Source organism: Grammomys surdaster, unplaced genomic scaffold (assembly GCF_004785775.1).
Source record: "Grammomys surdaster isolate TR1022 unplaced genomic scaffold, NIH_TR_1.0 186, whole genome shotgun sequence".
NCBI classification, from domain to species: Eukaryota; Metazoa; Chordata; class Mammalia; order Rodentia; family Muridae; genus Grammomys; species Grammomys surdaster.
Window position 1 is genome coordinate 945,447 of NW_021604631.1, and position 23,635 is coordinate 969,081.

General features: G+C 37.4%; 1 protein-coding gene across 1 annotated transcript in view; it reads left to right on the top strand.

The window, feature by feature from the left end:
• The window catches only part of Exoc4 (exocyst complex component 4), a 689,148-nt gene that overhangs the window by 302,367 nt on the left and 363,146 nt on the right, over nt 1-23,635 (top strand). Inside the window, exon 10 of the mRNA XM_028768362.1 lies at nt 9,478-9,574. Coding sequence (XP_028624195.1) covers nt 9,478-9,574 — 97 coding nt within the window. The remainder of the gene's footprint in view (nt 1-9,477; nt 9,575-23,635) is intronic.

Here is a 23,635-nt window from a genome sequence, read left to right on the forward strand (position 1 = left end):
TCTCTCTCTCTCTCTCTCTCTCTCTCTCTCTCTCTCTTCCTTTCTGTTCTCTGTATCAAGGTGTGTATTTCTTCTTTTGATTTATGAGCAAATAAGGACCATCTTTGAGGGATGCGTCCATTTTAGTGACATTATCTTCCAATTCACTCTGTTTTAAAGCTTCATTTGCATTGATATCTTTTTCTCCCACTCTCTTAATTAACTAGATTATTATAAAGTTTATTTGTTACTTAGAACATGTCCTCTTCTAGTTTCTTACTGGCTATCCTGTGACTTATTATAGACCAGGCTAATCTTGAACTCAGAGATCATCCTGCTTCTGCCAGCCGAGTGCTGGGATGATAGGCAAGAGCCAGCACACCTGGCAAATGTGTTCAGTTTTACATCTATAAAATGAGACAGTTTTCTTTCTTTGTAGTCATGATTTTATGTACTCCACCTGAATTCTGGAGAGATTGTCTCACTTGGAGCAGTTTCCAAATGCATTTTTAGATCATACTCACAGATGTTTCCAACAAATGAGATATGTCCTGAACATTGTATACTGTTACTTCTTTTTATTCAAGACAAGTGGCGTATGTCCTATTTACAGGAACTTATGTAGTCATGCCATCCCTAATTGAGGTTATCATCCTCATCTCTAAGTTTTATGTTCGTGAGGGACCAAATGATTTTCCCTTTTGTTTTCCCAGTGAGTAGGTCCTTGGAATTTTCTTCTTTTTCATCTTCCTCATCCTCAAGTGTCCTGTAGTAAAATTTCTTCGGTACTTGATAATAAATACCTCTTCTCTTCTGTGGTTATTACTCAACAGAGAGATCATTATGGTACTGACCTCAGGAAAAGTGGGAAGAGCATTATTATTCCAAGCACCTACCCTCTATCTGCCACTTTATATTCTTCCCACCTGACTGCAGCATGTACTCCAACCTTATAGATACTCCGTAGCAGTAGATTCTACCATGTCCTTTAGGGTAGCCTTTTCTTTCCCCTCTCTTCAAGGCTCTTTTCATCTGATGAATTGCCTAAATTTCTCTCTTACTAGAACCTTCCATTATGTTTCCATTTTCTCCCATTGTCCTGTCAGAAAGGTTCTTCCTTCCCCCCGACCCTGACTCTCCCGTGCTGGAGAGTTGTCTCTTGATGCCCCCCATTCCACATGTTCCCCTCCTCTGGGTTCTGGAAGCAGAAAGGAGCTGTTAAGAAAGTCCTCATCATTTTTTCTTGTTTTCCTTGAAGTTAGTTCCATTTGTCACTGCTTACCTTAATCCTTTAATTCAGATGGGAAATTGAGCATGAATTTCCTCAGTTTTTATAAACTTCTAATCTTTTGCTTTGTCTGTCCACTTTTGTTCTCTGTGATAAAAGCACTATGACAAAAATTTCTATATAGCTTTTTGGTTTTTTGTTTTGGATATTTGATTATATTATATGAGTCTGATTCTTGAAAAAGAATACTATACATACAAAATGCTTGTTTTCCTCTGTAATAGAGATGGCAGGTTTCATTTCTCAGCACCTGTTGTGACTGTGTATTACTCAGGTGATTTTCTGATGTGTGCGGAAATGACTTCTGATGCCTGTGAGAGGGAAGAGTGGCTTCTTGAGTGATGGAGGCCACCCACATTTCATTCTGTCGACTCCTGTGTTAACACACCATGCTATTCATTTTGTCCACATTGTTAGGGCTGATTAGGACAGTGGGTGGCATTGGCGTTAGGGAGTATTTTGTGAATATTAGCCTCAAATTCATCTTGTGATTCTTAAAAGTTACCTAGAGCATCAAAATAGAGAGGTGATGAAGGAAAGAAGGACAGGAGAAGGGATGAGAGCGGCAAAGAAGGAGATGCTCCCTGTAACCTGCATGCCAGGCCCACTCCTGAACAACAACAGATATGACATGTCAGACTACGTTTTTCCCTCTGATTTTAAAATGAACTGACACTTCTTAAGTATTTTAAATGTATATAAACCCCACAAAAAATAAACACTATTTTCTCTTCATGGGGTCTCAGATGTTGAACAAGATAATGGTGATAGATCCATGAGGTGATGGATCATGGAGGTGGAACACTCATACTGTTGGCTTGTTGTGAGGAAGCCAGAGAGAAGATGTTCCGTGGGATTTTTATGTAGGAAACTAGAGGTACAGTGTGATGGTTCTGATCAGAGCATGAGAAGGGTATATTGTGTTTATTTTATAAAGAGAAATTAAAAAAAAACTCATCTCTTCAAAAGGCACAGGCCCTTGTTGTCTTCTGTATTCATGCTCTTTGCAACACAGAGAGCCCTTGCCAGCTACTTGAGTGGTTGAAGTACTCATCATATTCGCTGTTGACAGTCTGGAGAAATGAGAAAGCATAGCTAGTTTTTCATGTTGGGACTGTGTTAGAGAGGAGAAGGTATTTCTAACATCAGTTAGATAATTAAATGTGCTTCTACCAATATACTGCCTAAATAATCTTTTTATAGAAGGAAAATATGGTTTTTTGAGTTCACTTGTATCTTTAATCAATAAGACGTTTTAGATATTGACCTGAATAACCAACTTATGTTTAGTCTTGATTCAATGAAAAATCCATAAATATGTCATCTTATCTTAAAGTTGGCTTCAGTGTTCTACATTTTGGAACTTTTATGTATCACCATTTTCTTAGTCAACATCTGAGTTCCTGCAAAGAGAAAATGATGCTGTTAAATAGGTTGATAATATTTATTTATGTTTAAAGTGCTTAGGGAGGCATCAGACTGAAATTTGAGTACTGAGCCTACCATATGCATCCTTGAGCAGGCCTTGTACATTTGACTCCCCAAAAGATGCTTACATTGCTTAATTTTTTTATTTGGTAATAGTATTTCAGGCATATTATTAAAGTCAAGAGAGAAGATGTTTGTAAGGAGTCTAGTAGAATACCCCTTTTTTGGTAGCTGTTTAGTGACTGCATCTCTTTTCCTTCCTCTTGCCTTCTTTATTCCTATCGAGGCTAACAGTAGCACCTTGATCACAGCAGTAGAAGAAACCAAGAATAAATGTAGTGAAACATCATTAGAAACTTGGCACGGTGTTCAACTTAGGCTGGAATAAGTAGCTTATTTCTATTTAGGACAATTTTGTCTAAGAATAATATTTTAATTCATTTAACTCTGAAAACCTGGATTCCTGACTGAGTATATGTGTTCTAAAAATGCACCAGTAGTTTCTTCATAGGCAGTTTATCGTCATAATTCATTTCTTCTAGAAAAGAGGGCTCTTCATTTTGTTAATGCATGTGTTCATTCAACAAATGCTTATTACATTCTAGAATCTATCTCAGCTATCAGGGATTCATTACTGATTAAAATGGTGTTTTTTGTTGAATTTTATATCCTTAGCCTCAATTTGAGTCTCAATGTGATGCTATCTTTAAAATGGTTTTTATTGTTGTTGATTTGTTTTGTTTGTTTGCTTTTGGCCTTGTTTTTCTTGCTAGATCTGTTTGAAGCTTATCCTTTAACAAAACAATACTATCACAAGTCCTGGCTCGATTTTCTGAAATAGTAAATTAGTTGTGGGTAAGGATATTTTGCTATTACTTTCTCTTTGATTCAGGACCACACCTCAGGGCTGTATTCAAGTTCCCTTAGAGACTGAAGGGTGATGGTACCACCAGACTGAGTTGTGAGGGCACAACATGCTTTAAGAATAGACCCTTGCTGAAGAAGTTAGTCTGTAAGACTGCCTCGTCTGCCAAGGTGACACTCCAGTTCAGAAAACTCAAACCACTCAGCTGGTGCCTAGATCCAATTAAACATGATCTTTATTGATACATGTAGGCATTTCATATTTGTTATTCTGCACATCTTTTCCAAAGTCAGATATTCATTGTGAAACACTCCATCTTCGCTGTAATTCTTTGCAATGTTGAAACCCAATTTGGTACCCAGGACACATTCAGAATGTCATTTGGGACTTGGCGTTTTCTGTAACTTAATGGAAGTCACTACTACATTCTGTTCTATTTTAATTTAAAAACTTGGCACAGGATATTTGTTCACAGTGCTAGCATCTATATATTTGATATTGATTATTTTAACTGAAAAATTAAGAGTCAAGAACAGTTTATTTTATCTTGTCACACTCTGAATGTTCCTAGCAATTTTCTCAATCTGTCACTGCATTGATACTGACTCACAGCAATGTTTTTTTAAATTTATTTATTACAAATTTTTTTTTACACATTCATTTGTTGGGCTCATTAAGGATATTGACCATTACTGTTGCCAATGTAATATGGACGCATAGCCTTACCTTTTTGATAGTTTCAGAATGGAAAAATGAACTAGTTTCTTTGGGAAGTGTGTGCTCGGTATCAAGCACTGTGCTGAATGCCCTTGTGTACAATTTCTCATTTGGACATTCACACATTAGGTTTGAAGGAATTGACCACAATTCCTATTTTATAAAGGGGCTAGCTTAGACTCGGATTATTTTAATAAAACTTACACTACTTACACTAATAATAAGTAGCAGGTCTGGGATTTGATTAAAATTTACTGATTCTTCCTGTCTCACCATGATCATTTCAAAGGTCAACATTTGTTTCCAGTTTTTCTGAGGCATTGGGTTTTTCTCTGTCTGTGTTATTAAGATGACTATATTCATTATCTGTGACAACAAATCTCAGCCTGAAAGAGTCAAGGAATAGGTAAATTTAGGAGCTAATTTCGTCCAAATGAGTTCTAAAGAAATGGACTGTTCTGTGAGTGCTAAAATGCTGTCATCCCACAGTTGTTCTTGGCCTTGGGGTTTGTTGGCAGTCATCTGGGAGAGCTTGTCACACCATTCTCCTCATTGCAAAAAGCAGGAAATATGGCTGGGTCATTCTTCCATCATCCTGTGCTGTACAGCCTGCTTGTAATCCTACTGTCAATTTCATTTTCATTCCAACCATCCATCATCATTCACCGTTTTCTCTGGTGCCCATCCCCTGGCCTCCCCAGCTGAAATTAGACTGCAGGCATAATGAATGAAGGTGAGAGCTGCCCCTGCCTGGTCAGCGCATGTCACAGAACTTGAGCAGCTTGCTCCTTAGTGGTCTTGACAGCAGTTCCCAGGCTGCTTGACTGAATGGGAGAGCATATGAGGAGAGGCGAGTTCTGTTTCTCACCCAGAATGCTGAAATACCAAGCATACATTTCTAGTCCATATTGATGGTAGAGACACTCAGGCTTTGTGAACCTGGGTCAGAGTCTTTCTTCTTGTTCTGATAGGTTTTTTTCAAAGATAGTTCTTTGGGATGCTGTTTCTACTTTTCCTTAATTGGTAATTCAATACCTTTGTCAATTTTGTGCTATTACAACAGAATATCACAGACTGAATTATCTATAATGTTGTTCAGATCTGGAGGACTAGCAGTTGAAATTAAGGAGCAACAAGTAACTTTTCTGCATATTGTTCCCTAATAGAAGAAGACAGAGAAAGAATGAGAGAGAAGAGGGAATCCGATATCTGTAGTCATCTGTGTCCTTAGAATTTTGCTTGAATCATTCATGTGCATGCATCCTCATGGCAAAAATCTCATATCTCAATAGTGGTGAATTGGAGAGTAAGAGTCCAACACGTGGTATTGGGGAGGGCACATTTATTCCATAGCATCTTATAACCTAGATTTAAACACTTGATTTATAAAGAGGAAATCCTACAAGATGCAGTGAAGGTGCACATGAGCACAGAGCTGAAAGAATACACAGGGTTCTGTAGGTAGAGTTTTGGTTAAGGCTTAAAGTAGACAAGAGTCTTTTTCACTTTTAATCGCATGGGCAACTTACCTGAGGCCCTTGTCGTTTTCCTCAGCTCCCAGGAGTTTTGAGCAGGGAACTTTGGCTAAGTTTGGAACTTCATACCCTGCTTTCCTCCCTTTGTTGCCACAGCTTCCTCTCTCCCACAGACATATCTAGGACCTCTAGCTTTCATTGTTGCTGTTGTTTTTTATTGGCTCCACCTATGAGTCCATTGCTATAAGCATACAATTTACTAGGTATTCCTACTACCTGTAAGGCTTTAGGAGGAAAGACTCACTCACATTTGCTGGGCTTCAACAGTTGACAACAGATTTTCATTTATGCATTCCCATTTAATTTTAATATTATTCTATCCATGTAGGTCTCCATTTCTCTTTTCATCAATACAATATGTACATGCTTGCTTAACCTCTTTAGATAGGTAGAGATAAGTTATGTAAGTATTACTGAAATCATGTAGTGATAATAAAAGTGACATATTTAAAGTTTGTGTGAGTTGTTTTTATAAGTTACTTTTAATAGAGTTTTGGGCTTTGGGAGGCAAGATTGAGTGTTTTAAGCTAGATATTGTACTTAAAGGGTTGACAGAAGAAATACCCCTCCTTAATTGAGCCCAGGGTGGCCAAGGCACACAGATTGGCATGCATACCATGTGTGCAGTGCATATGAAGAACTAGCAGTGTGCAGCTTGGTTCTTTTAAAAATACAGTCCTTAAAATCATAGTACTTGATATTTTTTGAAATCATTAAAAGTTACCTACTTTAATTCATTTCACTTTGAGATAATACTCATGCTGAATAGAACTGAGGGCTATTTTTGTATCCATCTCATATACAGTTTTTTTTTAATTTGTCTTTTTTATGTTGTTGCTAGCATTCAGGAGAGAAATAACCTTGTTTGTCGTGTACACATCTCCTTGGTTATTCCATTTTGAGTAGGTGTTGTGGTCTTGGGAGGAAAATTGTTGATTCAGAGAATAAATGTCTTCCTACTTTCCTTTCTCTGTTTTTAACTGGTCAATATGCTCTTTTGAGGAAGAGGTTGGCTAAAGGAGTAGTGCTTCTGTGAGCCTATTCCAAGCTCTCTCTTTTCCCTCTTTATCTTCTTTGGTTTTGTCTGTTCATTGAACCCAGGGCCTTGCTCCTGCAGAGAACATTTTCTACAGCTAAGCTACACCCCTCGTCCTTCTAATAGTCTTGGTGCTGTCATTTAAGTTGCAAAAATTAGCAAGACATCCATAGTTCATATCGTGTTGTGATGCAGAGTTTGAGAATGTGAAGAAGCAGGGCCTGAATCTGAAGGAAGAGGGGTACATTCCATCATGTTTTTGATAGAAATCAGAACTGCGCTTTGACGATTTGGGGAGACAACTGATCCAAACAGTATCTGTGTAATGCTGATGCCTCTAGGAAGTGCTGGATAGACCACTAGAGCTCCACATGGGCTGTCAGTCTCCTGGAGGCCCCAGAGCACCAAGGCGATAGTAAAGCAGCACCAGCTTTGCTTGTCTCTGATAGCATGCAAAGCATTCTGATCAAGAAAAAATTTAAACTAAAGAGAAAACATATATAAGTGTCCATCACTTAGATATTTTGATAAAATTCCCTAAATAGCATGGTTTGTGTGTTTGTGTCTGTATGTGTGTGTGTGCACGCACGCGTGTGTGGGCTCCAGAATTCTGAAACTTACAAGGAAAAATGAGGCAAAGGAAGAGTAGCGTACCAGTTATACACAAAAAAACCCATGAGTCTGAAGGACAAAACCTAGCTTAATAGGTGAATGGGCTTCCTAACTGAACATGGGAGATAGGTTTGTTTATTCATTAATAGAAGCTGTTAGACAACCTCCTTCCTCCCTCCCTGCCTCCCTCCCTTCCTTCCTCCCTCCCTCCCTCCCTCCCTTTTGTTCTTCATTTCTCTCTAATTCAGGTCCTTGATAGGTAAACGTCACTGCTCCCTCCCTGTATTGAGTATTGAACCAAGGGTCTTGCATATGATCTGTATGTATTCTACCCTTGAGCTACATCCACAACCTTATCAACATAAACCAAACTACACTTCCCACCTGGAGACATCATGGCTTTTTAAATGCAATATTGGGGCTTCTGAGGCTAGGTCTGCCCTGATTTCCCCAACTTATGCCAATCAAAAAAGTCACTCCTCTTAGAGTAGCATGACATCGAGAGAAGCTAGGGATGGTAGTATTTGAATTTCATTAAAACCAACCAGCCAACCAGCCAACCAAACAAACAAACAAACAAACAACCCAAAACCCCACTGGAGTGGTGCTGGTAAAAGCATATCTTCCAGTTTCTGAAGTAATGTCCAGCTTTCTATATTCTAAACTCTCTGCAACTAATTCTCTGCAGCAAAATAGTGATGTTAATTGTTACTACCTCAGCATGTGACTTGGGGATTGCCTCCTGCACTGTGACCCTTTGATATTTCAGCGAATTACCAATTAAGAGCCATTTCAGGAAGGGATATAAGTCCTGATTGGCATTTCAAATCTGCTTTAAGACTTGTGATAGCATCAAGAAAACAGCAATTTTGTACTTTGCAAAATACGTGAGAGTAGCCTGAAATAAAATCCTGCTAGCAATATGCTATACTCCTTTAAGACAGTTAGTTTTTTGGTGAAATAGGGTAGCACTTAATGGAAAACGTGACTGCTACTAGCTTCAAATCAGTTATTCCGAAGGCTGATGTGAGTACATTTTATAGTTTTAAGACTATCTTGATGAATTTCTTTCTAATGTGAGTGTGTGTGTGTGTGTGTGTGTGTGTTTTACATGCATGTATGTCTGTGGGTTACTTGTGGGTCTGGTGCCCTAGAATGTCAGAAGACAGCATCAGATCTGTTGTAACTGGAGTTAGAAATGGTTTTGAGCTACCTCCTGGTCCTCTAGAAGGAGCACCTAGCACTTCTATACACTACCTATTTTTTCTTCCCCCAAATTTAGTTTTCTTACATTTGCTTATTGAATATATTTGAGATATTTTTTGAAAATGTTTCAACATTTATATAGACAAATAAGATTTCTCTATTAAGATCTTAATTAAAAAAAGATTTATTGTATTTGTATATATGTATGCTCTATCTGTATGCATTCCTTCTTGCCAGCAGAGGGCATCGGATCCCAGGAGAGATGGCTGTGAGCCACCATGTGGTTGCTGGGAATTAACTCAGGACCTCTGAAAGAGCAGCCAGTGCTTGTAAATGCTGAGCCATGTCTTCAGTCCCAAAATTGAATGTTTTAATAACCAGGATTATATCTTCTAGTATTACATACAATAATAGTGTGTTTTTCAGTCAGTGGGTTTTTTGACTTGGTAACAATATGACAAATAGGATTTATATACATTTTATAATCTGGGATTCTTTAAATGTAACTTCTTTCATCTCTGTATACCCTCCTCACCAAAGAAGACACTGAGAAAAAGAAAAGTTTTAGCCTCAACTGTGCTATAACCTCGAGACGTTTCTTCTTCTTGGACTTTCATTTTTGTCCTTGCTGGGTAATTACACATACATTGTTGAAGAGAAAGCCTGGATCATGTCTTCTGCAATAACTGTAAATACTGTGATCGTTTTGAGGCAGCCCTTGTGATTATGCAACAGTCATGCAGAGAAACTTGGTTTGCTTATTCATAAAACTTCTAATTAGCTAAATCTCAGTTTTCATTTTTCCTGGAAGGAGGTCCTGATGACAACTTAATTGAAGGTGGAGGAACAAAATTTGTCTGCAAACCTGGAGCCAGAAATATTACCGTCATATTCCATCCATTACTGAGGTAAGTCAGCTCCTATGATGTACTTATCTGTGATCAATATTCCCATTACTTATGCTGATGTTCTGGGTGCCGATAGTTCAGCCAGCATTCAGTCAAGTCATTAGAACAAAGAAACTTGTTTCATTTTGTAAGGTCGCACAATGAAAGTTAGTCAATAGACCAGATAATGTCATTCCTATAGCTCCTTGTTCTTGGGAGAAATAGCTCACAGACACTTTAGTTTGATTTTCTTTACTTTCTTCTCTAGTCTTGCCCATCCTGTCCTTTCCTCCTCTTGCTTTCTTGGATCTGTCTCACACATTACTGACCCATGGTGTGTCTTGCACGGTTACACTGATGACTCCTTTACTATCCCTTGAGAATCAGCAAATCCCTGAACAGATGTGATTTACATTAACCTGAATGATATTAAGAGTAAAATATATGGCTTTGTTTCTTGGAATATAGTTTGATGGTGAGCAGAATAAAATCTGTTACATGTTCACTTTATAATTATACTAGATTGTAGGAAAGAAAAATTCATGATGCTTTCACACACACAAAAAAAATTCTAAGTCCTAAGTACAGGTACTTTTCTCCCAGAGTTAAAAGGACAACTGCTCAGTGGTCGTCCTCTCTGCTGTATAATTAATAATTTCTAGTGATCTGTGTGCATGACAGAGCTAAAACGATTTATAAACTTATGAAAGGCTGACATGCCGTAGATAATACTGTAGTTCATTAAATGTATTTTGAAAATACATGAAGAACAAGCATACATATCAATGTAATAATATGATGTTCTCATACATATGATAATCTTGCCTACCCCCTCCAGGATAAATAATCTAGACATTGATTGATTGATTGATTGATTGATTGATTGATTTGCAAAACTTCAAAATACTTCTTTTAGAAGTAACCACCATTGTCGCAGCCCTCCTGCTGCGCAGCTGGGTAGCAGTTCTTTCTTTCCCCGCCTCTCTCAACATGGCTACTTCTTGCTCAGCGTGCCCATCTGTCCTCCCCTATCCAGCCGACTGTCTGCTGACCTGCAGTCCACTCTCCCCTTGTATGAGATGAACTTTTAGATTACACAAGAATGAGATCATGAAGTTTGATTTATGTCATCACAAATAACAGAATTTCATTTTGATGGCTTAATAGTATTCCATTGTGGTACTCTGGGTGCTTCCATTTTACCTTTGGATATGATCACGGCATGGGAATTGCTGGATAATATGATAGTTCTATTCTTAATTTTGTGGGACCTTTACATTGTTTTCCATAATAGCTATATTAATTGAGGGTATGGGTTTAAATACATAATATAATATTTCTTTTCTCTGCAAATAACCATTATATATTTCCTCTATTTTATGTAAAGGAACAGAAATTTTTGAATTCTTTACAAGTTGTGTCTCAGAATACTTTATTAACTTTCTAAAACTTGCTGGAAGTAAATTTACTTAAGAATCATGGGATTAAGAAGAATAAGAAAATATTTAGGTTTTTGATATATATTATGTGTTACCTATTATAATATAACTGCTGTATTTAACAATATTGTTCAGATATACCATGACTTTTTCAATTAGTTTAGCATCCGTTCTGCAATTACAATTGCTTTTACAGACTTTTACTTAGTGTTACTTATTGTTAAGAAAAGAAGATTGTAGCTGAATCTTTATGGGCCTCTTCTAAATTCAGTTTCCGCTGTACTTTGCTGCCTCGTTTTGCGATATCTTTGGAGAATTAATCTCTTGTGTCTACGTTTATTTTGAGTATGGAAGGAGGCCTGTGGAGGGTAGAGCGTCAGGCATTGTCTAACGAACAACCTTTAGTCCAGCAGGCCTGCTGCTTTGCTTGAGAGTTGTTTTGCTGTGTCAGATTCCCACTTCTCTTACCCACTCTATCTATATTCTAATTCAGAGTGGTAACTTGTTGACACGAACTGAAGGTCTATCACATCATATAATTTATCATTAATTTTTCCTTTGGATAGCTCTTAATGTAACTAACAAGAATATTATGTGGCTTGCAAGGGAATTGATTCTTTGTAATCATGTTACAGTTGCAGGCTTTATGTTAGCCCTTGGCACATATTTAAACCGTGCTCTATAAAGGCACTATTGAGATTCAGTTAAAATCTAATAAGAGGTTTATAAAACTTCAAATGGCTAAGTCCTTTAGTACTTTGTAATTTTAGTTATTATTTTCCAACCCTTTCTAAGTGTCCATTATTTCTTCTTAAGTTTATAAATTAATTTTTGTAGTTAGGAGAATTAACCTGTATATAAATAGTGTATTTCCATACATTAATTCTTATCATGAGTTAACTCTTTACGAGTAGTTTTGTTAATAGAGTATTTCAACATAATGTTGTTATCTGAGAGACAATATGGCAAAATGAGGCCGACAGAATAGAAGAATAGAAAGGTATCAGGGTGTAGGAGACTTAAAATTTAACATGAAAACTCTAACAGGGCTCTTTTCCTTTAGTTTTTGTCACCAGTTATTTACTGAGCTCTGCTTTTGTGTAAAGTTTAATGAAACAAGATGAGACCACATTATTGTCTCTGAGGTGCTTGCTGGGGAACTTGCCAGGAGGCAGAAGTTAACAGGTCTGGATGGAGCAGTTATTGAGAAGGACATGAATCACTGGAATCTTTGATATCTGTCAGGAAAGATAAATATGCAGGGACTCTCATGAACCAGTTTGACAACTCTTATAATGACATATTCTATTAGATTTTCTACTTAGATCAAATAATTCTTATTCCTGATTCATCCCAACCTTTTTCTAATTGCTTATAACAGTGGGTTTTGTTTATATCTTAAAACATGATTATGAAGATAAGAAGAAGATACTTTGCTCACAATGTCATTTATCATGAATTAATTAGTAACGGCTAATATTTGTGCTAATAGCTTCCTTGTGACTTTCACTGAGCTCAGATAATTTCCTCACTGGGAAACACATTTTTCCCTGCCACCTCCCCACTCAGTCTAACATCACTGTCACTCTGTCTTTCTGATCCTTTGTATATGGCTGTGCACTCCCTTTATGAGGACAGCACTTTAGTAACGTCTGTTTATCTGGCAGTGCATTTATTAGTGCCTAGAGGGTTCTGTGTTGGAAACTGAACTGCCCTTCTGAGAACACTGCAGAGTTGATTCCCATCATTTTGTTTGAAATATTCTCAGAAGTCATTTGTTCTTCCCTCTCGTACAATTATTCGACAAGCTCTTCCCTTCGGGTAACCCGTCGTCTTATTTTCAGCCTCCTCATAACCGTGGTGGCCTCATCTGTAGGAAATCTGAGGCAAATGGACTGGCTCCCACTTGTTCACCCATTAACTCCACTAGCCCTTTTATGTTTATTTAATATTTCCTTACTGTTTACTTTTGGTCAGTCTTTTATCTTACGTGATGGGTTATAGAATCTTCTTGCTTGTTTTACTCTTAGTCTTCCAAGATGCTGTGAGCAGTCCCACCCCACTGACAGCTTGCACTGAGAAGAGGCCATCTCACGTGCTTACCTCCCTACTGATCTAAATGAGAAAACATGTAGAAACAAAATTCATATTGGCTAAATTACTGAGCTTTTCAATTTTCTTTGTATATTAGCAAAGAGTTGATTAGTCCTCATGTTGATTTCGTCACTTTAATTTTTATGACTCTATGACTGGGAAATGCCATTATATTTCAGGGTTCCAAAGGCCTTAGACATTTAAAATTAAAAAATCATGTTAAATGCATTTTACAGTGTGTCAATTCTTTTGCTGGATGCCTTTTAGAGAATCTGAGTGGAGAAGGTCTTTGTGAGAGCATGTCTCTTAATTGGACCTGATGATGCAGTAAGAGAAGTGGCCCTGCATATTTGAGGAAAGAAGCGCAGGCCAGAAGGACAGCAAGTGAAATGGGAAAGGTGATTGTGTTCCGAGGACCACAGTGGGCTTGATGGGGGCCAGGGCATGCCCCTCAACCGTCTCTGATGGAGGCTGTGAAGTGGGAACTTGTACTCAGCTTGGTTAGAATGGAAATGGCTCCTTTTCCTTGAGTAATGAGGGCATTAAATAGAGACTTAGAACAGAAATATAGGATCAGTGGCACATGCCTTTAATTCCAGTACTCTGGAGTCAGAGACAGGTAGATATCTTGAGTTTGAGACCTGGACAGACAGAGCAACACAGAGAAACCCTGTTTCGTGTGTGTGTGTGTGTGTGTGTGTGTGTGTGTGTGTGTGTTCGAAATTGTAGAGAAAGCCTAATAATACTAGCATTCAAGAACCATTATATTAGGACTTCTACTGGATTTGAAGTGCAGAAGAGCTCTTGTTAAGGATTGGTCAGTATAGTGTAGTGTATGTGGTTGGTATAGGTTGGAATAGTTTACTGTAACAAAAATGGTATGTGCCTCTAAGCAGTGATGTATCCAGAAGTAGAATGTATAATTTGACGGTATTCTCTAGTGGTATTTGACAAATGCTATGTGGTGAAAATCAAGATACCCTGAAGTGTTCGTCCCACCTGTGATTTCTGACATAGTGTACTTCAAAAATACTTATAAAGTCTTCTTATTTTTTTGAAGCAATGAATGAACTGGCAGGCTTCATTATAAAAGTCATAGTTTAATTTTGTTTTTTATAGTAGGATTTGTTTGGTAATCTTTCCAAATTTAGAGAATGACCACAGAAGAATGAATTCATTGTCAAATTAAATGTTAATCTAAATGTAGTCTAACACAAAGTGTCTATTTTGGAAATATGTCCATGATTACAAAACCTTTCTATACAAAGCTTGCTTTAAAATCTTTCTTATTTAACTCTTCTGTTGGATTTTCTCCTTATAGTCAGAAACTGTGTAATAATTTCTTCACTATTTCTTAATATTGCATATGTGGATATCCATGTATTCATACGGTCTGCTTTAAAAGGAAGATGCAGTTTGAATATTTAGAATAAGCATAAATGTCAAGAATCTAAATGATTAGTCTATTTTTTTGCCAGTGTGTTTATCTTTGAGAAATGTAGAAATGTTGTTTCCACTGTGGCAGTTTGATGTGCGCAGTGCTATTTGGAAGTGTGTGTTTCTGGGCATTCAAGGTATGTGGTATCTTCATGCAGATACATACTGTTCTTAGTGAGCTAAAGCTTATGTGGACCTGTTGAAAGCTGCTGTGATTTCTAATATAGTGTACTTCAAAAAATACTCATAAAGTATTTATTAGAAATTCGAGTACTTGACATTGTGAGTCATACGGCATTCATGTATAAGAGACAGTGTGGCCATTGTGTCATAGTTTTAAGAGATACAACAGTTTTTTTTCTGAATTATGAAAAATAATTTTCAGACTGTCTGAACTGTAAGGCCTTAGGTACACTATACAGTAGTTTGTGTAGATTCTAAAACTCACATGTGAATACTGCTTTCAACATTATATTTTGAATGTGAGCTGCTTTTAATCTTCTATCAAATATTTGGAGATGAAATTATTTTTTTTTATTCCGAGTGGGTTTTTTTTTAACCTTTGTCTTTTCAAACCATGTTTTGTGATACATGCTACACATTGGTCACAAAACCTTACACATGAGTGAAAATGGAAGTCCATCAGGGAGTCATTCTCCTTATACTTATATGAACATGTGCCTTTCATCTAGCTTGAAAGAAGAATTTGGTAGTCTATTTACATAAAATGTCCAGATACTTGCATAAAATATAAACAGAAACTTAAGATATTGGAAAGATTTGTGAAGAACTAAAGATTTGATTATATGTTAGAAATGTGGCTTATGCAGTGAGACTTGGAAAAATAGGATAGCTTTCCTTGGAAGCAGTACCTACCTTGGAGATGCATTCCCAGCAGCTGAGTGCAAGCAGAGTCAGCTAGACACTCAGGGGGCGGGTGCGTGCGTATCCTTTGGTTCTGTAACTATAGTTCTGACGTGGTGCTGCATATCAGGTCTGAAGTGGTGTATTTCTTTTTGTACATTATTTTGGGCTTTTTTGTCATTGTTGTTGTTGTTTGTTGTTGTTTAAATCAAACATGTCAGCACTACTGATTGCAATTGGCAGGCCAACAACTTAATAGTCTCCTAGACTCTTTTAGCATTAATTGTCTTCTCTAAATTGGAGTAACAGGGACTCTCAGGTTGTGTTGAGAGATCCACAGTGTTACTAGAAATCACCCTGTCTTCTCTACACTAGAGTTATCCTCCCTCCCTCCCTCCCTCCCTCCCTCCCTCTCTCCTTCTCTTTCTGTTTGCTTTTTTTCTGTTCTATTTTTCTCAGAGCAACATATTCACGTTGTTTTCCTCTTGCATGACTCTTGAGACAGAATCTACAACTCACTGCACTGAAATCACCATTGTGCTGCTGAGATTTTCTGTTTACCAATTCCATCTCTATCCACTAACATTACCGATAGCTTCCATATAAAAATCAGCAGTAAAACTTTTCAGTGCAAGAATTTCCATAGTTTTTGTACTGCTTTATGTATTCTGAACACACATTTGTCTTTTGGACTGTAATAGCCAAATATGCCTACTCAGCATCAATGAAGTATGTTTATGTCCAGCTATGGGCCCATTTACATCTGATTTAGAAATATAAATTGATAATATGATTTAGAATCAAAATAATGTAGGCATGCCTAGAGAAAACACAATTTCTCCCTTTAATAACATATTCCTTTAGGTGCAGGCTATGCATTGTCTCTGTTCAATTTGGAAGATTTTACTATCCCTGTTCCCTTCAGATCTTTTCTCCCTCTTTTCCTCCTTTTCTCTGTTCTTTCCCCCACCCCTTCCTTTCTCTCTTTCTCATTTAGCTATTTCTGCTTTGCTGACTTTTATACTAGGGTTCCTGTATACTACTAAAACCCTCTGATAACTTCAGCTTTTAAGTTTTCAAGAATTGCTATTTGAATATTTTGTCATGGTGAATGTACTTATCATTCAAAACTGAGAATTAACCTTTTAAAAGAAAAACAGTTGGTAGTATTAAATCAGCACTATTAAGCAAACATGTGTAAATAATCTAGTTTTGGGGAAAAGAAGAAATTCAGTCCAATGGGTAGGGGAGGAGCTTGGTAAGTGTGATAAACCCTTTAGAGGGAACATCGCAAAAGAAGAAGCAGGCATGGCCTTGTACAGGCTGGAACAAGATCATGGTGAGTGGGTACTGTACAGCAAGTGCTCTGGTCAACAGTGGGGAATAGGAAACCATTTGAACAGATCAAAAATGTGAATTGCATACAGGTAATTAGAACAGCTTGAAAAAATGAGAATGAATTGTGATATTAAAGCGTTTTTCAGGATGAATTTGGAGTCTTGCCTTTTAATTATGCATTGTTAAGAAAAAACATTTTATCATCTTCATAGTGTACTAAAGTAATTTCCTGTGCTTATTGTTTAGATTGTAGCATGTCCTCCTGTGGCCTCTCTTGGTGTCCCTAGTATTGCTATGAGCTGCAGTGTCTTCCCAGCTATCTAAAGCTCTTTGGCTCAGGATGTTTGGATCTGGAAAGCCACTGATTTCTTTTGAATTTTATTTTTCTCTTGTGTGTCAGTGTGAAGTACAATGGGAAAATGTTACGTGGTAAGAGTAGAAATAAGAATGGCAGAGAAAAGAGTAAGAGAGCAGCCTTGGTTCTGTTCTGTTTTGGATTAGAAATCTGAAACCTGCTGGACAGGTTAGGTAGAGGTCCCTCAGTACACAGAAATGCATCAGAGTGAGCCCATTTCTGTCTCATTTCTGCCCTTTTAAGAAAAATGAGAGGATGATTTCTCTAAACAGAAAGAAACTGACATCTTCCTCTGAGCTACCATTTCCTCTCCCATCTAAGTGTTAGTTTATTATATTTTCACTTGAAAATGATTTGATTAATATGTAAATTCCTCCCTTATCTTCCCTCCCTCCCACATCTTACTTTTAGACAGAGTCTTCTTTGTAGCCTAAGGTGTCCTCAATTTGAGAGTCTTGCTTTTTCAGTGTGTTACATGCAGCACTTAGAGACCATGCACCACCACTCCTGGCTGACATGTTGATTTTCAAGACTCAGCTCTTACTTTCAATGGCAGATGATTGTACTTTCCAATGAACTGAATCTGAGGGTATGTGTGTGTGTGTATGTGTGTGTGATGTTTCATATATATATGTAAAATATTTCACATAAATGTCATTTCATTCATTTATTCCTTCTTAACCCTCCTGCAAATATTTATCTAGAAGTTACTGTTTGTAAGGCACTGTCCATGGAGCTTTAGATATCTTCTTTCTTAGAGTATTGTGATGATTTGACTAGACAAGGAACTCCACAGGAAGGAAGTCCAACTTTTTATCGCTGCTGAATTTTTTTCACCTTTAGCAAATTATTTGCCATGAATACCGTTTTATTACTGCACAGATCGACCCTTTTCTACCCTTATTTAGGCTTGACTCTTGTCACTTGGTAAGATCTAGATTAAAACAAAACCAAACAAAATTTACCATATTTTTGTTAAGAATAAAGCTGTTTGCCTAGAAGACCATTTTTCCTAATGCCTCATGTATCCCAGTCTGGCTACTTTTTTCTGGTTCTGCTTCCGCGTCTTGGATTCTCCTCTTTCTGATCGCATTACTTTAGTCCCTCAGCTGCAGACTACTTCCATTCTGCCAAATCTGAACTTTCTTATCCAGCTCAGTCAGCTCTGTGAGGCTCATGCTGCCTTTCTACTTCTTCCTGACTTCGTATTCCCTGCCCACCCACTCTGAGGTTTTTGGGGTAAAACATCACACCTGGTGCTCACCTTGTACGTAGAACTTTCATTCTATACTCTCAGTCTAGGCACACAAGCCATTGCCCTCTAAATTCTTCCCATTGTGATTGAAACTTTATCCTTCAGGAATCAGCTTGTATATCACCTGTTCTACCTGTGTTTTCAGCTTACCTTCATCCTCACAAGGTATGGGCTGGTCCATGCAGATATTACCATGTTGACCATATTTAGTTATATTGTCTTGAAGTGGTTCAAGATAAAACTGCTGTTATTTTAAGGGGACATTCCTACTAACAATAGAAATATTGAAATATGAGATTGACCTTCTCATTAGGAGAAAGTGGAGATTTGATATTTCTGGTGATACTGGAAAGACGGCAGAATAGTGATGATAATAGAGTTGTGTTATATTCAGATATGAAGTTGGAATTCTGGTAAGCAGAAGGGAATCAGCATAGAACCTGTATGAAAATAGTGTAAGCCAGAGGAGCTACTGATCGTCATGACTGACATGCAGATGATGTCAAGATGAATGAGATATTGAATTTTATTATGGCAGAATGGAAAACCTAAAACAAAATGAGCAAATGAAAATGAAAACAAAAGCGGCAAAGCAGAGATTATGCCAAAGAAACAAAGCCAGCAATTGAGTTGGTAAGCATATGGAGGGAGAAGACTGAGTAAAGAGTAAGCAGAATCAGACCAATCCAGCTCTACTTACATAAGGCTGTCTCTGCTGAGGGATTTGTGACACAAATCACAGGACATTGTACCACACTGTCCTGCCATTAGTGCTGGAAAAGTAGCTTTAGCTACTTTTTCTGTCACTATAGTATTATTTGACAAGCCAACTTGAGGAACGATTGGTTTGGGCTTCTACTTTGAGAGTGAAGTCTACCATGGCAGGGTGTCCTGGTGGCAGGAGTTTGAAACAGTTGGAAGGGAAATAAATGCTAGAATTTAGATCACTTCTTCCTTTTTATTCAGTATAAGTCCCCAGCTTTATCATTGTTGTTGTTGAATATATAAACCCTAAGTACAATCATCAGTTTTCCCACCTCAATTGAACTAACTTTGAAAGTTCCTCACAGGCATGCCCAGAGGTTGATCTAATCTAGATACTATCTCCCAGAAGTGTCCTGAGTCTTGTCTCCTATGTTCTGTTAGTTAGCCATCGGTATTAATCTTCACAAGTAGACAAGTATATTTCTATCAGCATAAAACTGTACATTTAAAATGTATATTAAATGTCAACTAAAAGTCAGAAATGTACAGCTGATCAAATTTTGCTTAAATATGTAACTTTAAGATATGAAATACCTTTTAAATTCATAATTCATAGATACCATTTAGGTTATGGGATGATGCCCTGCATTTCCTGTTATTCTTTCTCCCCTCCTCCTACTTCTCTTTCTCTTTGATTGTAGGGACCAAACACTAGGACCTTACATATGTTAGGCAAGATGTCTACACCAAGCCACATCCCTGGTCCTCTTTGATATACATTCCTATATTTTTGTCACTGTAGTTAGTTAACACTTGTTTATTTAGAATTAACAATTTTATTTCCAAGGCCATGATTTTCTAGTACATGAATAACAATAACCTTATCAATAAGATATCAATAATAATATTTATAATAACAAAGATGAGCTAATATTTAAATAGCAGTTTACATTTCATATCCAAGGATATTACAATGTTTAGTTATAATAACACTCTTAAGGTATAATATGAAAATGTTGTGTAAAGAGACCTAATTTCATGGATGAGGTTTCAGTACCAGCTTGGTATTAGTGACAGTTTTGAAGGCTGGACACCAGTCAGTTTTGATTAAATTTTAAAAACCTGTTTTTTCTACCATGTGGCGTTTACAGTCTCAGCTACTAAGGATTTTGTTCAGATTTCCAGGCTCTCCTCCATTTGGGGGTTGCTGTTACATCTAAGTCCTTGTTGTCTTTTTATATAGTAAAGGAAAGGTCATTTTGAAGGCAAAAACCCAAGACGGTTGTCTTCACTATTCATTTTTCATTGTCCTTCCTCCAGTTCCTGGTCCTCCCTTTCTACTGGCGCTCATAAGCGGTCATCTGTGTTCCCTCTGTTCCACTCTGCATGTATCTCTCCAAGTCATTCGGTTTCTTCTTCCTTTACCTAATAAATCTGTAGCTGCCCTTCAGCAGCATCTCCTCCAGAGAACTTTCTGTACCTCTTCCTCTTCTCACTGCTTCCTTTCTCTGCCTGCTGTGCCTTTGAAGGGTCTAACCAGGCAGTCCGTGCAGCTGTGTGTTCTCATGTCCCTTGCTCAGGAAGCAGGACTCAGATCCAGCTCTTATTATATGTGCCATAGCTAGATCTTTGATAATGTGAGACAATAATAGTGTCTCAATAAATACTTGGGGAATGGGAATGAATTTTGGTATATTCAACAATGTGATTTTTTTCCATAAGAGAAGTTCTGTAATTTTCCCTGTCTGAACCAAAGTAAGATGGATGTAGACACATATTTTTCTGGGGTCCAGTCAAGTCCTAGGTCATGAATCTTCCTATGTGCTTCTGGTCTTTGCCCTCTAAAACACATCTGCTTCCAGATCTCTTCTTGCAGTAGCTTTGGATACTCTAAGAGATAAGCAGCAAGGACTCAGTGCTAATTGTGCTTTCTGTTGGAGCTATTCAAGGAAAACAAATTCTCACTCAGGTCTTGGAAGTAAATCTGAGGGTGAGACAGAGGCAGCGAGTCACTTCTTTTGCTGTCCTCCTGCTTTCTGTTTGCTGACAGGCTGCCTGCATTTGATTTAAGATGATAGCGTGTAAACTCCTTAAGGTAGACTGTTAATTTCCCATGACAGCTTATGAAGCTTCGCCCCCTCTTCTTTCTCTACACCGAGGCACACATATCAGAGGAACTCCTTTGTGCGACATTTGTTTAACATCGTCTGTCAGAAAAAGTGCTACAGCAAGTCAGTCAGGATTCACGTTTGCAAACATACTTCCACCTTATTGAACATCGCAAAGGCTGTCAAAGATTTCATTTCCCTATATGTTCTCCTGAAGTGAACCTCTTATAGGCGTTAATGGCAATGGGATTTGTCACAGCCTTTGGGGCTTCTGCAGGATGTTTTTGGCATAGTTTGCATTTGGAAGAAGGTTTGCCTGACCACTCTGAAATCTTCCAACAAGTTATGTGTATTCTGTAGTCTGCTGCAGGACAATGATCTTTGAAATAATAATTATTTTCATATTCTTTGTTTGTTCCTGCCTTCTTTGAAAATGTAAAGTAAAAACTTTTCTAACTAACCTTGATATTGATAATGTCTTCTCCCTTTGTTTCCTGCCAGTCTTCTAGACTCTTTTTACACACGCCCACTCTCAGTGGTACTTTAGTGAACTGTATTTTTATGCCATTCACATTTCACACACTCTTTTCATGTGGTGGATGGTGAATAACCACCAAGAGTGAGACCAGTTGCACTTTAATATGTAATTAATAATCAGAGTTCTGAGGAAGTTTGCAATTGGTTGGAACATAGCCCGTGGTATGTCCTCTGCAAAGAGAAGAAATGAAAAAAATAGATGCATTTATAATGCAATCAGAACATCCCTCTATAATTTATGTATATTAGCATATCCTACGAGACCCTGATGTTTGAATGTCTTTATGATAGCACAAAGTCTTTCCCAAACAAACATGATGGAATTACTTGAGGGAGCACATTAAGACAGCAGGCATGGTCCTTAACGGATCAACAATGCATATAGTTATTATCACAGCAAACTCGGGGAAAACCATCACAGAAACCACAAGGAGTCAGGTTATTTATGAATCCTGGTGATTCTGCGTATGTTTCTCACATCCAGTTTATCATCATATGTTTGAAACCATGCAAACATTGAATCTCTTCAACATTAGTACTGTTTCTTACTTGTAGATATATATACTAATGAGTATACATCTTGATTCCTTGTTATATAGAAGAAAATAAGTAACACTTTGGGATTTATACTGTAAATAATATAATTGGTAGTCTCCAAGTATTGTGGACCTAGGATTTTATAATAATATAACATGGGCTTACTCACCAAGTGTGCATAACTTGGGGTTCACTTTTATAATTTGCTTTTGTATTCTTCACTATTCAACACCCCAAATGAAGAAGAATCTCAGGATCCTGTCCTTGCTGACGATAGAGCAGACTGGTCTCTTTTACTCTAGAATATCGTTGCACTGTGGCATTTTGGAAATAGCTCACAAATACAGTTCTTTTGCTGGATTAGAACAAAAGATATTTCAATTAGACAACTAGGATGAGAATGTATATCATATATATCGTCTCATCTCTGAGTCTCAGAGACTCTGCATGCCAGATGAAGGCCCTGTCTGTAGCTCTCGTGTTCATGACACTCCAGTGTGTTCATTGTGTCTGCCTCTTAATTTGTACTCTGAAAGAAAAGAAAATTTACAAAGTTTTGAGCCATTATAGAAGGAAGCATTATAGTCTTAACTGGTTAGGTTGAGTTTTTATATGTTGAAGATGTTTTCTATAGAAATTTATCTATGATAAAATTTCTAGCCAGTTAAAAATAAAATGTATTTAAAAGAAATTTCTCTCCACAGATTATAGATATCTCTATCTCTGAAAAGGTATGTCTGAATGTTTTAAAGTGTGCAGTTGGGCGGAGAGATGACTCAGTGACTAAGACCATGAGCTACTCTTCCCAAGGACTCTGGTTCACATCCAGGCACATAGGTCACCTGGTTCATACCCATCTGTTACTCTAGCTCCAGGGGAATCCAAATCTGCTGGCCTCTGTGGGCACCTCCATTCATGTGCACATGCCAACACACACACACACACACACACACACACACACACACAGAGAGAGAGAGAGAGAGAGAGAGAGAGAGAGAGAGAGAGAGAGAGAGGTACATAGGCACTGAAAATAATAAAAATAGTTTAGAGTAATGAAATAAAATCTTTAAAAATAAATTTTTTTAAAGAATGTACAGCAGAATGATTTGTCTCATTGACTTTTTTTCTTCAGATACAGTGAAATAAATCTCCTATGTTGACAGATGGTCTGTTTCCATCTTCAACCTTGTCTTCAAGAGAACATTAGATTCTATATGTTTCATTGCATTATTTTATTTTGCAAATGACATCTGCCTTTGAAAGTTCTTCTTTCCTTACAACATAGAACAAGTATAATATTATTCCCAAATATTCACTAGACTGGCTTTAAACACACATACCCTCAGTGTCTAAATATTCTTCTTTCTAATATAATATAATATAATATAATATAATATAATATAATATAATATA